This window comes from Drosophila tropicalis, unplaced genomic scaffold (assembly GCF_018151085.1).
Source record: "Drosophila tropicalis isolate 14030-0801.00 unplaced genomic scaffold, ASM1815108v1 contig_845, whole genome shotgun sequence".
Taxonomy (NCBI): Eukaryota; Metazoa; Arthropoda; class Insecta; order Diptera; family Drosophilidae; genus Drosophila; species Drosophila tropicalis.
The window spans coordinates 3,358,706-3,374,718 of NW_027173338.1; the positions used below are offsets into that span (position 1 = coordinate 3,358,706).

The 16,013-nt window shown below is 36.2% G+C and overlaps 3 protein-coding genes and 2 long non-coding RNA genes across 7 annotated transcripts in view; 3 read left to right on the forward strand and 2 right to left on the reverse strand.

Moving 5' to 3' along the window:
* Positions 1–6,363, forward strand: part of LOC137580898 (uncharacterized) — a 59,622-nt gene extending 53,259 nt beyond the window's left edge. The window contains exons 4-6 of the mRNA XM_068295042.1: positions 3,822–4,506; positions 4,988–5,773; positions 5,836–6,363. Coding sequence (XP_068151143.1) covers positions 4,015–4,506; positions 4,988–5,773; positions 5,836–6,039 — 1,482 coding nt within the window. The 5' untranslated portion in view covers positions 3,822–4,014 and the 3' untranslated portion in view covers positions 6,040–6,363. The remainder of the gene's footprint in view (positions 1–3,821; positions 4,507–4,987; positions 5,774–5,835) is intronic.
* A 2,885-nt stretch (positions 6,364–9,248) lies between these two features.
* Positions 9,249–10,558, forward strand: Hf (Helical Factor). The gene is made up of 3 exons (XM_068294387.1): positions 9,249–9,319; positions 9,403–9,999; positions 10,071–10,558. The coding sequence occupies exons 1-2, from the start codon at positions 9,260–9,262 to the stop codon at positions 9,964–9,966; spliced, it is 624 nt and encodes a 207-aa protein (XP_068150488.1). The 5' UTR covers positions 9,249–9,259; the 3' UTR covers positions 9,967–9,999; positions 10,071–10,558.
* Positions 9,967–10,610, reverse strand: LOC137580374 (uncharacterized). Its single transcript, XR_011033003.1, has 2 exons — positions 10,536–10,610; positions 9,967–10,453 (listed from the first exon to the last, which is right to left on the reverse strand). It is a non-coding gene; the product is annotated as an uncharacterized lncRNA (long non-coding RNA).
* A 131-nt stretch (positions 10,611–10,741) lies between these two features.
* Positions 10,742–11,547, forward strand: LOC137580373 (uncharacterized). The gene is made up of 2 exons (XR_011033002.1): positions 10,742–10,816; positions 10,883–11,547. It is a non-coding gene; the product is annotated as an uncharacterized lncRNA (long non-coding RNA).
* LOC137580369 (sarcoplasmic reticulum histidine-rich calcium-binding protein-like) lies at positions 11,391–16,007 on the reverse strand. 3 transcript variants are annotated; one of them, XM_068294381.1, is made up of 13 exons: positions 15,871–16,007; positions 15,778–15,804; positions 15,593–15,718; positions 15,445–15,519; positions 15,027–15,383; positions 14,290–14,968; positions 14,142–14,228; positions 13,880–14,080; positions 13,756–13,806; positions 12,711–13,688; positions 12,455–12,649; positions 12,331–12,381; positions 11,391–12,252 (listed from the first exon to the last, which is right to left on the reverse strand). In XM_068294381.1, the coding sequence occupies exons 6-13, from the start codon at positions 14,347–14,349 to the stop codon at positions 11,548–11,550; spliced, it is 2,328 nt and encodes a 775-aa protein (XP_068150482.1). In that variant the 5' UTR covers positions 14,350–14,968; positions 15,027–15,383; positions 15,445–15,519; positions 15,593–15,718; positions 15,778–15,804; positions 15,871–16,007; the 3' UTR covers positions 11,391–11,547. The 3 variants fall into 3 exon arrangements, with proteins under 3 accessions (XP_068150482.1, XP_068150483.1, XP_068150484.1); XM_068294382.1 differs by having other exon boundaries at positions 13,756–13,803; positions 15,871–16,006; XM_068294383.1 differs by having other exon boundaries at positions 12,331–12,378; positions 15,871–16,006.
* Between the last annotated feature and the right edge of the window lie 6 nt (positions 16,008–16,013).

Here is a 16,013-nt window from a genome sequence, read left to right on the forward strand (position 1 = left end):
AATTGCTGAGTGCGATGGGTACACGAGAAAGTAGAAGGCGGAGTCAAGTGGTCGGGGGCTCGAATAGTTATTTACTCTCGCTGTCACAGAGGCCACTTTATTTGTCTGTTTGCCGTTGGACCCTCAAGGTAGGCCCCAGAGCAAGTATAAACAAGGTAAAAATCACGTTTAACACATAAATCCCCATTGCAGACTGAGGGCAAATAAAGAGAGAAAAGCGTTGGTATTCATATTCATTAATTAGCTTGGCCAAACAACAAACAACAGTTTCTCATCAAAATTTCAAAAGGCTCGTCCAAAAATAGAATCCAGGACAACATTTCAGGCTGACCACAAAATGCAAGCCCAAGGCTAACGTGTAATTTGCCAAACAGCTCAAAAAAAAAAAAAAAAAAAAAAACAACAACAAAACCAAAAAGAACTTCAAAAAGTCTTGTCAAATGGTAATGGAATTGTGGGAAAATTACCTTGTGCTGCCCTGCAACATTTGCTTACATTTAGTTTTTGTAGGCATTTTCCATTTTCATTTCCATTCTATTCGAAGTATATCAAATTTTGCTAATTGGCTTGTATTGACATTCAAATTTGCTAAGAAAATTACTGTAATTAAGGTTAAGAAAATGTTTAAGCTCTTCCATATACACTTGAAAAAACGAAAAGTGTTGGTCGTCGATTACTTAAGATTATTGGGAGGGTTAGAACTGATTCAAAAGATTCAAAGTACTTACCAAAATTGAAAAGCAAATACCTAAACAATCAATTTATCGTTTTGTTTCGGCAAAAAAGTAGAAAATAATTTGCCTTTGTTTCGTGTATAAACAACTCTTCAATTAAGAATTGTAAAGTTCTTAAATCCTTTTATTGCTTTAGATTCCATTATTTGAAAAGTTTATTCAAAGATGGTTTAAATAAAAGCAAATTGTATTTTCGGTATTTAAATTGCAAGGTCATTTTGCATTTGGTCGAGTTGGCAACTTAATTAAAATGTTTGCAGACATTTTAAAGTGTGCTTAAGGAAAACAAAACCAAACAGAGAAGTTAAGACTTAAGTGTGAGACATGACAAAAAAAAAAAAAAATTGAAGCTGGTCATAAATTTAAGGACTAAATGTGCCATAAAACTTCGAAATAAAAACCCAACGGGAATGAATCTTTTGGCCCACAGACAATTCCCATTAACAGCTAATAGGCACGTGAGACGCATCCAATTGTAAGCATTTTTCTCAGCCACATTTTTGCGCAGACTAAACCAAACTACCCAGCAGGTAGATACATAGGCGCAGTCAAAGGAAGCTGATTTTCCCATCGACATGATGTGCAATTGTCATAATTAAAAATGATGAATGAGTTGGCGAAATATGTCAGGAGTGTGTGAGTGTGTGTATATGTTGAACATTGTACGTACTCCACTGCGCATTGGACCAGCGGCAGACAATGTTCATTTTGATGCAACAGGCAACTTGAGCGAATTCATTCAATTCAAATTCGAGATGGCCACAAATGGCTTGGTATGGCTCGTGACTCACGAACTTTGGCTCGTTTAGTTTTACGTGAAAATACGGTGAAACTAATCTCTAAGATTAAGGATAACTTTGACTTTCACTTGGATTTTTGATTAATCTCTATTTTGAATTTTACTTGGACTCATTAGAACTATATTCTAATAGACTAGGTCCTATGATCAAAGACTTACTTTTGGTTATAAACTATAAACTTAAAAAAAAATTTTAAAATACTTCTCGCCTTAAAGTTTGTGCCAGCGTAATACCATCTTTAGGAGCTTGGCTTATCCAGATCTCATTCAGTCTTGCGTGTTTCCAGACCTTGTTTGGCTTGCATATTTGTTAATTGTTTTCAATTGCTTGTAAGTTTCACTACCCCCTTCTTACACTACCTTACTCTCACAATCATGGCATTCCGCTTGCATTCCTCTTCTGCTCTCATTGTTGTTTGCCTGGTGGAAACGGAAGTTCTTAAGCCAACTCATTCAGCGGGACAGTGGAATGGCCAGTACGGTGGTGTGTCGGTGGGGGAGAAGGGAGGAGGGCAATTGCTTGTTCTGATGATGAATCGCACAAATTAAAGTTGAAAGTTATTTGAAATGAAAATGTTAGAAATGTTGTTAATTCCTGTTGTTATTTGCCTTATCGCATTTATCTCCATTGTTGTCGACTTCATTCATTGCCATTCTAGGCAACTCTTGTCATGGCATTTGGTCTGAACATATCTTGATTGGTTAAGTAAATAATATTTTAACATAGTTTCATAGAAAGTGTGAATTCTACGAAATAATATCAATTTTTATTGTAAAAGGCGGTCAACCGAGTTCAGAATAGATTAGAATAGAAGAAATTAAAGTCTCAACTTTTTGTTTTTTACTCATAAACTAAATTGCAGAAATCGAAAATCCTTAAATATTAAATTACTTGAATTTCATGAATAATACTTCTTTCTAATAGAAATTTAAATTTAGAACAATGTGTGTCTATGAAATATGTTTTTATGGCCCTTCAGTTGCATATCTTTCCATCTAATTAAGTTTTCAATTATAATTCACTGCCGCAGGAATTTGTATTGATTGAAATTGAAAAGGCTTTACCTCTGAAAATCACAGTTTACATTATGTTTTACACCTCCCCCTCCACCCACAACTCAACGTAGCCATCCTATAGCATAATAAATTTTACCATTGTCTAAACAGTAGACGATTCGTTCGGGCTAATCGCCTTATCAGTCTCGGCCACAATTGTCATAAATTTAGATATTACGTCAGCCCGTTCAGGCCATAATAAAACTAATGTAATGATGATTTAGATTTTCTACATATATATTTGGTCAGTCAGTTGTCTGCTTATCCCCGCACTAAAACTACCTCATCCATAGCTCGTGCGAAAAACGAAATTTTTAAGTCATTCTGCTGTCTCAGCGTGAATAAAATAAAAGCATAATTAAATTATAATGCATATAAATTAATAATTATAATTGTTTAAAAGACAAAAGGCATCGCCAGGTAGTCCAGGATGTAGCATATTTTGTAAATGGAATTTAAATGTGTTTTTAATGTATTTATGTGCAAATATTTTTATCCACAATTTGTTTGTTTTATTAAACTATGTATATTGCATTTATGCATAACGAAATTCTTGCTTCCACTTTCCAATTACTAATGGGGTCAATTCGTATGAGAGAGAGAGAGAAAGAGAGAGTGTGTGGGTGGTTCGGTATGATGGTTGGAAAAGGGAAAATGTAAATTCCGATTTCCATGGGTGATAAAACTAAAAGTGTTGGGTGAATTTTTTAAATATTTTATCATTCAAACATGGACAAATACCAAACTTCTCGACAATTTTATTTTGTCATTTGAGTGAGTGTTGTGTGAGTGTAGTGTAGTCGGTGTTAAATTGTGCGTGTGTGTGTGTGAGTGGACACTCCAGAAAGACACAATCGTAGAGATGCTCAGATAAAATTACATTTTCTATTTTTGAATGCATTTACATATGATAATTTTAAAGCATACTTTTAGGCAGGCATGCAACTTCATTCGCTTTCAATTGCTTTGCTTTAGTAGTAGGTTGCCCAATTTAACTTTCAATGCATTGGATACAAATGGTTCAAAATAGATACAAATTATAATTATCAAAAGTGTTTTGAAGTAAGATAATTTGAGGGTAAAAAGTCTAGCCACATTGTCGTTTATGTATGTATGTATATAAATTTACGGTTGCAGCCTCTCTGGCCGATCAGCAAATATTTATTATTAATAAAACTTGTGATATATATTGTTCTTATTGTTGATTTTTCCTTTTTGTTTCGAATTTCAAGCAAACGCTTTCGTCGGCACGTACTCAAGAGCAGGTCTGTGCAGAACGCATCAATCAAGCTGCCGCTGTCGACGCTGATGCAGCCAAGGTGCATGCTGGCCTAGCAGATATATAGCAAACATTATTTCCATCCCTGCCCGTCCCAACCATCTGCCCCTCTGGGAAAGTGCGAACGACCATTACTATCAGGCCAAATGTATGCAGGACGGGCAACACAATTTGCCAAAACCATCAGCAGTATGGCATGTAGTATTCCGAAACAACCAACCCAACCCACAGTAACAACAACAACAACAACAACAACAGCAACAACAACAGCAGCAGCAACAACAGCAACCACAACAGCAATGTCAAATGTGTGTGTAGGTGGAACCGCGGGAGGAGGTAGTGTTGGGGGTGGCATCGGTTCCAGTGGAGCTGGCACAGTGCCCTCCACTCCGAAAGCAACAAAGACAACGGCACAACCCCGCGGCTCATTGCCCACGGATGTACATCAACCGCCTTTGGAATTTCAATGGCCACCTCCGGTACCAGTATCCAGTCATACAAGTAATTTACGCCTGAACATGATGAATCAGGACCCCAAAGATTTGCATACAGCCCGGGCCATAATCGAGGAATTGCGCTCCAAGGTGCGTTTCCAGACCGAGCACATCATGAAATGGCGGAAGGCGTATGCCATGCAGGTATGTTGTACCACTAATTAAACAGACCACTGCCCAACTAGAGAGTTAATCAATGTTACTTTGACTCAACAGTCGAAGCTAATGAAACCTTGTATTAGTTTAATTCAATTTGACTATCTGCGATACAGTGGTTTATCCCAAAGAGCTCAAAATTATATAATTTTGAATTTTTGCATACTTTTAGGCTTAGTCGTATTAAATTTAAGCTTTCAATAAGTTTTAATTCAAGTTAACTCTGCATCAGAATTGTAATGCCATGTTACTACTTTAATGACAAAACCAGTTAAGAACTATAACTAACTAAAGCGAAAACTGCCAACACTTCATTTAATATTATTTGAAGGCCAAATAAGTGAGAATTTTACTTTTTTAGATAAGCTGTGATTCTTCCTGAAAGTCACGATCTTTAAATAGCTAATTATTTGCCTCAGATAAGCCTCCTTTTATTGGTTCCTTGTTTTTTTGTGGTTTATTTTGCCAGGTTCAACAACACTATCGCTATCAAAAGGAAAAGTCCGATCAAATGAACTCATTGACATCACAACTTCTGCTCCTGGAGTCACGTCTGAAGCGAAAACAAAAACAAATCGGAAGCTTGCTCAATCATCGTGAACTAACTATACAAAGGCAACAGAAAATCATTGATACTTTGTCCACTCGTTTGGTGGATCATGGGCTGGAAACTATCGAGGCAAGCTATGCCAATGAATTGGATTCATTGAATGATTCCGATTCGGCTGTGGTGCTCGAGGACATCGATTCGGATAGCAATATGACTCTGGGCACTCGACGTAAAAGCAGCGGAGGCGGAGGAATGCTGGGCAGTGATGGCATTACCATAGTACGTTCCATATCGGATGCAATTGAAACCAATCTAAATAAATATGGGGCAGCACGAAGAAATAATTGCTTCTTGCGGCGCCCTGAAATTTTGGAGACTGTCTATTCGGTCGAAGAGGATCCGGAGCCCACATCCGATGTAGCTGAGAAGCGTGATAAGTTCAAGAATCGCTCAGATAAGGCTCTCAGTTCGAGTTCAACAGAAGGACAAATTGATGGAGCAAATGCGACACCGACAACAGAAAAAACCAAAGATGAGGGAAACTTAACAACACCAACAGCAGTGAATGTTCCACCGCGTCGTCAATTGGGTGCACTGAAGCGTTCGCCCAGTCATGATGCTCCCTGCACCACGCTCAGTGTCAAGGTGCCACAATTGCAGCCAACTTTAACGCCCACACAAGAGACGCTCAATGGAAAGAATCCGGTATGTGCTAAGCGGATCAACACCAATTTCCGTTACTTAACTGAATTTTCTTCAATTGACAGGTAACCAACTACAATCGCGTCATGTCGAATCATCGCTCGGTGACCAAACCGAAGGACGTTAAATACAAACGCATCAATAAGGCCAAATCAAAGAGTCTGGAAGAGTTACGGGGTCGTCTCAAGAATTTGGTGGAACGTCCGCCGGGCATGGATGGCGGCTATACAGCTGGCATGATGCCGCAAACGGCTCAATCGTATGCGTGACATATGTCACCACCAGCCAATGATCGGGAACAGGAGCCTGGTATGGACCTGAAGGCAGGCATGGACAGTGACAAGGATAAAGCTATGGATACAAATGCGAGACATAGCTTTCCGAAGCGTTCGCTCACCTTGCCTCGCATCCTGGTACCGCAATCGAATTCTGCTGGCTCCTCTCAATCGAGCAGCGGAAGCAGTGGTGGGCGTGGCGGTTTCTAGCAATTAAAGAAATTTTTCATACGCAATTGTGATAAAAAATAAACAAGAATAATATCTGTTTACATCTAATCTATCTCTCGTTCTTGACATACCAACTAAACATGATTCTCTTTTTGTAACATTTGTTTCCTTCACAATTTTCCTAAACACGTATATATAATTTGCATTTAATTAACATAATATTAGTTTATTATTTTTTACAACAAGGAACTGCATTTTCGTTTTAATTTCTAATTATATAATTTCACAAAATAAAGTATATATTTCCTTCGATAATAAAAAATAAATCAAACATTACATTTTTCTATCTTATAATTTGTTTCGATTTCAAAGCGTATGAAAAATTTCAATAAATCGAATGGGAAAGAACAATATATTCATAGATAGGTAACACATATAGTCTACTTTAATGATCTGTGACGTCATTTTGAATATGTGTGTGTTTTTTGAGGACAATATGCTAAAAACCAAATAGTTCAAACCGTTCTAGAATGGATGGGTGAGTAAGAAAAAAGAATTATACAAAATTGGTGTATGGGTGAAATTTAGGCTAGTATAATAATGACTAGAGTCACATACATACATACATACATATACAATGTAAATAAATTTATTCCTGATGTTTGTCAATGATAATTATATGAACTTAAATGTTATGTGTGCGAATAATTGTCTACTTTATAGGCTTTACGATTTCATAGGCTAAAATCTTTGAATATATCTTTTGCGAAAACTATTATAAATTGCCAAAACTTCAAAACAAATTTGAAATATTTGAAACAAGTCAACTGAATGGATTTATTTAACTGATTTCCCAAACTGGAAAAGTTAAGGATTTCCACATTTGCGCGATCATCGACTTTCAATTTCCCTAACAAAAATTTTGATAAAATAGAAGATTGATCAACATTATAAATATTTTCTATTCTATATTTCAATTTAATTGTAAGCTCTACTCCATGGACTGTCTTCTAGATACAAGAATTTAAATGCGTGCGTAATAAATAAATAAATAAATAACTTATATAAATACAGAGTACAGAATAAATAGTTATATATTTTCATACTAACTACTTACCTTTTTTTTTACATTTATGCTACTTACAAATAACTAATTAACAAATACAAAACTTTAGCCTTAAGCCTCATATTAGCAGAGTTAATTATTTTTGTTGAAAAGTTATGGAAAATTATTTTAGAAATTGTTATCAAAACTTTTGTGGTCACTCATCGAAATGATGTTGGGACCCTAGAAAAGTGAAGTCGTCAAATGTACCTTGAAAACTGAAACCATATGAGAAAAATAAACAATACAAAATAAAAATAAATACTAATTAAGTAACATACTAACTAAGTGACATACACTCTCTTTACAGCATAACAAAGAGTCTTCATTACCTTAACACATAAAAATGGCTGCTACTACTATATGAATAAAGGAATATAACTAACAGTACAATGCTCAGACAGCTGCAATATACATAAAATTATATACACATGACATACATATATGTATACTATATGTATCAAAAACCTATCAATATGCAACTTGGTGTTTCAAAAAATACTTTTTTTTCCAAATTACTAAATGTACCTACACACACACACACGAAAACATATATACCAACATAACTTGTTGTTTAAATATTCTTGTAATACCACAAAAAAAACTTACAAATGCTTGAAAAATATTAAACTAAAAACATAAAATAGTTAAAGATATTTTTCAAACGAATTCAAATACGTAAAGTCAATGTCAGTTATAATAAGCAATAAATACAAATAAAATCTTGTGTCAATTTTTCGAAAATATATACCACTAAGTGTATATATATAGATATATAGAGATATTTTAATTTGAATTAATAATGTGAGCACGGGTACAACTAAAAAAATGCCAAGTAACTCACATATAAAGCGTGTTATTCTGAATATAAATATAGTCGTTAGCCTAAGTATATAAATACTAACTAAGATAAGTGACATTATGTATGTATATATTATATGTAGTTTAGATGTTTTCGATATTGCTGAAAATGTAGTGTGGAAACTGTACATCTAATATAAGTGTATATATGTATATATATACCTATATATATATATATATATGGAGGGGTTGTCCGATAAGTACTTGGTTTACAATTCAATTTGGTCTTCGTTTTGATCAATGCATTTAAGTCCAGAAAGCTCCAACTTATTGAAATTATAGCAAAAATTGATTTTTCCAAAGTCTGTAGAGTTTGCACACCTTCAAGGCCATAATGACCTTCTCAAGTGATATTTACGGCACTTTCTCTGCATGTTGCATACCTTGAGGGGCAAAGTTTCTTCATTTCACAGCTCAATTGCTATTTATGATTAGTCATCTCTTATTACAAGATCGTAAATTAATATTACTTTTACTCCACTCATTATCAAAATAAAACTACGATTCCGATTGAGTAGAATGTGCCATACGATGGCAAAGTTTGTTTTTAGAGTGTAAGTACTTAACGAACAACCCTCGTATACATACATACATACATATATACAGTGTATTAACCAAGTAAAACGTCTCATATGACATATAATTAATGAATGTGGCTAACAACAAACTTATTTAAGTATATATGCTAAGACTAATTGGTATGCAATTTATCTATAATATCTAATTGATATGTATGCTAGTTCTAAATCATACATACATACATATTTGTAAATATATAGTCAATGTGTGTATCTGTTTAGATATTATTGCTGTTCGATTAAGCGAAAAGAAAAATTTCTTGTTGGCTAATTTTAAAGAAATTCAAAATCGTCTAAGCTGCTAATTTTGTCTTCTTTCTTTTCGTTTTTTCTCCTTTGTTTTTTTACTTTTTGGTGACTTTGCTGAAGCGCTTAATAAAAGACCTAAAAACTAAACTAAAGACCATCCGAATGATATTTGTTATTGTGAAAGCAATTGCTCTATTCAAATGATTTGAACTTGCTTTCTCAGTCTCGATTTGAAGGCGATTGTGGCAACATGTCAAGATCGGAGCTGCTTATCAGCATTGTCATTGGCCTGGGTCTAATCTCTCATTTGGTAAAGTTCACATTGATAATTCACATTTTTGTATATATGTACGAGTGTCTATGTATATTGATTGATATTTTTCATTTACATAGACCTTGGGTGATTCGGTGTCAGATTTATCTGTCACACCCACGGCCTTATCTAGTTCGGCTGTGGAGGGCATTGAACGACTCTACAATCAGGTCCTACAGCGAACCATAGAAGATGCCTATCATCGATTGATTCGTTTGAATGACAGCAGTATCATTGATAGACAATATTTTGAAGATTTGGATACGATATTCAGTAATGAGGATTATTACAGTACAGCTTACTATATCTTTGCCTGGATCAATAGTGATATTATGATGCAAGCGCAACCCGATAAATTGCTAGCTGAAGTTTTACCTGTTGAAAAGGAGGCCATACGTAATTTCTATACAAAATTGAAAATACATTTGGAAAAATATTTACGTTTAAGTCGTCAGAATAACAAAACGGAACTACTCCAGAATGTGACTCGTTGGCAAAGTGAAACCCAAGATACTATAGTCATGTCCTATATAGAGTTTCCACGCAATTTACAAAAACAAATTCCTGAATTGCAATTAATGGACTATACCAAATTGGCCAAAGCACTGCTTGAAGGTGTCGCAGCGGGCATATGGAAAGGTTAATTAAGAAAAATATCTATAAACATATATATTTATGTTAGTAATCGATAATAATATATATAATATATACATATTTGCTAAATTATTATTGTTGAACCAATTTATAGATTTCCATATTGACTAGCTTCAGTGTCTCATCATACTGCTTGAGTACGTCCTCGACAGCTCGGAGGGTCGGTTCAAAGTTCTCTTGATTGCTTATTCTTCTGGCATACTTTACCTCCACGGCCTCCAATTGGGCACGTAGTTGACTGTAGGTGTGCCTTAACCCACGTAATCTTCGCTGCACCTTACGCTGTTCACAATAACTGCCCGAACGACGACAATGCTCTACAAAATGCAGAAACTCTTGGCCGAATTTCTCTAAGGATTGGGCCCATAAATTGACTTCCGATTGAAAATCATTCACCAAAGCCTCTTGTTCATCTTGTTGTTGCATCAATTTGCGCAATTCTCGCAAGCTTTCACCACGCGTAGAGGCATCTGTTAACTGGGAAATAAAGATGTTTGTCATGTCGTCAAAACAATGCAATTGAAATTGTGTAGGGATACCAAAATTATGAACCACCTACTACGCTGAATAATAACAACAAAATGAGAGGCAACATTGAAAACGCAAATGTTCTTAGCACGTCAACCAATGTCTGGCAACTGATTACAGAGTCAAGTGATCCCACGATTACTAACCGCTGATTTAACAGGCGGGCATTGCTTTTGTTTACTTGATTCACGTAACTATTTGTTGACCTATAAGAGCCTTTTCACTTGCTGGAGTTAACCGAGTATCAGATCAGTTGTGTATCGTTTAACCATGTGGTGTTTGATTTTTATATTGGCTGCGCTTCATTCAACGGTAAGTAGGCAAGTCCTTCCAAGTCCTTGTAAATAGAAATAGAAAACGATTATTTTTTTCCTAAAGTCAGCGGCTCCTTTTAATACCATAACGCTAGAGATGGACATTATAAAGGAGATGGCTGAGGCAATTGCGGATATTCTTTACAAGCAGATCGACCTTTTTGAACGAGTCATAGAAGATGCAGAACTCTTGCTACCCGACGATACTACATCCAAATTTCTTAACGAAATCGAAATGTTTCTGGATACAGCTCATCATATTCTCAAGGCTATTGAGAATTCTGAAGAATTAGATAGCATTGAAGATTCAATAGAGGAACTGTTCGATTTCCTAGACTTGGACGACTCTAATGAAGCGGATAAGCTAATTGATCGTCTGCTAGAGCAATACGGGCTAATGGAATTCGAACGTTTTCAGGAGGAAAGACTATCGAGAGCCTTTCAACGCATCGAGCAGCATGTTGAGATCTATCTCGCTCGCTTATCTAATGAGAAATTGAAACGTCATTCCGATGTTTTGGAATGGTTTTTGAATTTTCAAAATGAGAAAGATATCGAAAAGAAATTATCAATTGCAATGGATGTAGACTTTAATTGACGTAATATAGGATCTTAATTAAAAGGTTATGAAACTAAACAGTATAAATTCAAAATTCCACGGAATGTTTATGTTAGTTGGCTAAAAAATTTTAAGGATAATAAATTTTATGTAAACTGATTATTAAGGCATCAATGCGGATTATACGAATGGGTTATGGGGAGAGGTCTTAGCCCGTGGCGTGATCTATCCCTTCTCATAGGAAGAGAATAATCCTCTTCATTACTATCCAAATGAAATTTAGGGCGAGGGCCATGTCCTAGACGTGATTGACCTCTTCTTATAGAAAGAAGATCGTCCTCTTCTTCGTTACCCAAGTAAGTTTTATGAAGAAATCCATTGCCTTGGCGCGATCGATCCCTTCTGATAGGAACAAGATAATCTTCTTCATCGTTATCCAAATGAATTATAGGCAGAGATATATGTGATTGGCGCGTTTGATCCCTTCGTGCCAAACTAAAATCATTCTCTTCATCATAATCCAAATTAAGTTCAGGGCGGGGTCCATGTGTTTGGCGTGAGTGGCCTCTTCTTGTTATCACAATATCGTCCTCTTCATCGATATCCAAATAAAAAATAGGGCGGGAGCCATGTCTTTGGCGTGTTTGAGCTCTTTGTGGAAGAGCTAGCTCGCCCTGTTCGTCATTATCCAAATAAAATTTAGGGCAAGGTCCATTTCCTTGTCGTGTTTGGCATCTTTTTATAGAAAGAAGATCGTCCATTTTATCATCACCCAAATAAGATTTATCACCTTGACGTGATTGATGTCTTTTTATCGGAACAAGATCATCCGGTTCCTCATTATCGAAACGAATTTTAGATAGAGATTTATTATACTGTGTTTTAAAGATGAATAAATATATTTTTTTTTTAATCGGTTTATTTATGTAAAATGCACTTTATGTATTACTTACCGGGCTATCATTGGCATGAAGATTTCTCTCCTTATTGACGGAAGATGGCTGCTAAAAATAATGCATACAAGTCATCGAACTGGTTTGATCATTGGAAAGAATATAAGGACCAACACATTCATACCGTTGTAACGTCCCAACTGTCATATCTGTAGGTTGAATTACTCTCAGATGAAGCAGCAAAACCTGTAATAACAGCTTCCGGCGGTACATATGACTGGTATGAACCAAAACTATCAAAACGCCTCTCGTTAACAGGACCCTTGATATGTCTCTCCCTATTGTCTTCTCCTTGTCCATGAGCTGATGCCAAGGAGCGCTGTTAAAAGGGTGGTAAGCCAAATCGTGAGAATGTATAAAACATATCCTGATTATTTTACCTGATGAATAGTCAAATCAGAATCGACAGATTTTATATGTTTAAATTTATCCGATAGTATCTCATCGGTATGTAAGGGAGAGCCATGTCTTTGGCGTAATTGATCCGATATTGACGGAACGAGATCTTCCTCTTCAAAATTATTTAAATCATATTTAGGACTCGGTTTATGTCCTTGGCGTGATTGACCTCTTCTTGTTATAACAATATCGTCCTCTTCATCGATATCCAAAATAAAAATTTTGCGAGATCCATGTCCATGTCGTTTGCGTGGCTGATTCCTCCTTCTAGGAACAAAATCATCCTTTTCTTCATTATCCAACTGGGATGTGGGGAGAATTCTTAGCCCGTGGCGTGATCGATCCCTTCTTATAGAAACAAGGTCATCTTCTTCATCACTATCGAAATAAAAGTTAGGGCGGACTGCATGACCTTGGCGTGATTGACTCCTTCTTGTAGGAACTAGACCGTCATTTTTATCATTATCCAAATAAGTTTTACGGAAAAGTCCATGTCTTTGGCGTGATTGACCCCTTCTTTTTCGATCATTATAGTCCTCTTCATTATTATCCAAAAAACGTGTATGGAGAAATCCATGATCTTGACGTGGATCACCCTCTTCATCGTTATTCAAATAAATTTGAGGGCGGACTCCATGTCCTTGGCGGGATGGACCCCTTCCTGTAGGAATAAGATCAAGCAGTCCATAACCTTGGGGTGATTGACCTCTTCTTATTGGAACAATATCGTGCCCTTCATCGTCATCCCAATAAAATTGCTGGTGAGTTTTATGTTCTTGGCTCGTTTGTTCCCTTTCTGCTGGAACAAGGTCATCGTAATCACCATTGTCCAAATGAACTTTAGGGAGAGATTTATTGCCTACATTCAATTGACCATCTTCTAAATGACTCATAGGGGTAACATCGTCATCACTACCTTGAGTTTTGGATGTCCCAGAATTTCTTCTATTAGAAAGTATCTTAAAAATGAATACATATATTTCAAAAAGTTTGTTTCTTCTAAAGTTCACTTTATTTTTTACTTACCGGGCTATCATTGGCATGAAAATTTCTTCCCCTCTTAACGGAAGAAGGCTGCTAAAAATAATGCATTACAGTTATCGAGCTGCTTTGGCTTTTGAGATAACCTTGGGGAAGCACCCATACATACCGTTGTAACGTCCCAACTGTCATATCTGTAGGTCGTATTACTGTCAGATGAATAGGCAAAACTTGAAATATGAGGTTCCGGCGCTTTATATGACTGGTATGAAGATAAACCTGAACTATCAAATCCGCTCTCGTAAACAGGACCCTTGATATGTTTTTCCCTATTGTCTTCTCCTAGTCCACGAGCTGATGCCGAAGAGCGCTGTTAAAAAGATCGTGTTACAAATGGTGCGAATGCATAAAACCTATTTCGATTATTTTACCTGATGAATAGTCCAATTAGAATCGTCCGATTTTTTGGGTTTAAACTTATGCGTAGGTATGTGTTCTGTGTCTCTGGCGATGCGTAGCTAGTAATGGAATGATTACAGTTTTAAGGACTGCGTCTAAGGAACGTCATTCGGTACTTACGCCATTTCCCATGTATAAGCAAGAAATCATTGCGATTATGTAGATAGAATGAAGCGACATTTTGCCGCTAACGTCTTGGTCAGAACACTGGTTTTAACTGAATGATAACTAAAAGTCAGGAAGAGTGCAAGTTGCTAGATGATTCATTTACAACCGGTAAACAACTATTTTATGTGATGGAAATCAAATGGAATTATAAAATATGTTAATAAATGTAAATGCATGTTTTGTCTATTATTACACAATGAACTTGTTAAACTCTTTCCCACAAGTCACTTCTTTCATTCGTTTTAAATACTAGAAGCAGTTGCTAGCAGCCAAGACTTTCAATTAAAGGCATACTTTTAGGAGGCTAAATGAAAATGTGTCTACATTATTTAAAACCGAGTGCTAAGTATATTGCCAATTCAACTTTACTTGGATATTTAGGACTCTATACTATTTGACTATATTTTTTATTGAGAAAATGATTACGATGTAATTCTCCGAGCTCTTAAAAGTTCCTTAAAGTTGAACCGAAGCCGTGCCGCGAATCATAGACATGTTGTTCAATTTGTGGAGGACCAGATCCATCCGAGCTATAGCTAAAGGACTCTGAACGATGGAAGTTATTTGAAGAGTCACCATGAGAACTAAGCGGGCTACCACCAAAGCCGAAACGACGCGACATCAGAGGCATCTGAAATCACTTTATTAAGGACATTGTCATTGAGAGAATATAGTAGTTTTGTACTCACCGATCCACTATTAATTTGACCCGATGGACCAAAGTTACCAGTATTTCTTGGATCAGTTGAATAGATTGTATAAATGCCATTCCCATTTGGGGTTGGTATAGGACCTGAACTAATATGGGATCTGGGAAAGCCTCTTTGAGTGACAAAAGGATCAGAACTTCTAAAAGTTTGTGTGTTGATGACATTTCCATTGCCACCTGAATCGGAATATGGTCCAATCACTCCATAATTTGGTTGATAAGCACGACTGCTTGGATTAATATTCGCACCGGAAGTTCTACGAAATTGTTCTGCAATTTCTCGCAAATCTGTTGGAAGATTTTGTCGATACCCTTCTTGATTGTTGCGATAGGGAGGCTTTCAATGAGGAAATACGAAGATTTTGAATTTCAGTTGATTTACAAATTGATTGACCTACCTCTGTGTTGTGGTAATTGAATGAGGTCTCCTCGGATGTATCACCCAAAATGGAATGCGCCTCACCAGTTGAGCGCTGAAAATAAATATTTGCGTTGTATAAATGTATGTACCTACAAATATATTAGACTTTCTATTGTACTCATTACCTGTTGGAAGGTCTCGGGGTAATCCTCTTGAGGCGTAGACGTTTCATTGTGCTCAACATGACTACTCTGGCCAATTGGCTTGAACATACTTGTGGGTATGTTTCTGGTATCCCTGGCAGTTCTTATCTGAAATCTAGTTGGTTAGAAAACTTTCAAATTACTTTGTTGTGTCGTCTTGAGCCCACCTTTCGCTCTGGCATAGTATTGCCAAGCTGTGGAAGTAAAAAATGAACATGTAGATACCTTGCGAAATGTGACAATTATTGTTTTTAACTTACCTCCAGCCAGCATAATGCCATAATCGTATAAGAGAATTGAATCAACATTTTTCCAAGTGAGTATATAACGTGTGGATCGTACAACGATTTCAAGTTGAATGACTAGCAAATGTGCTATGCGAATGCAATTAAATCATCTCCTA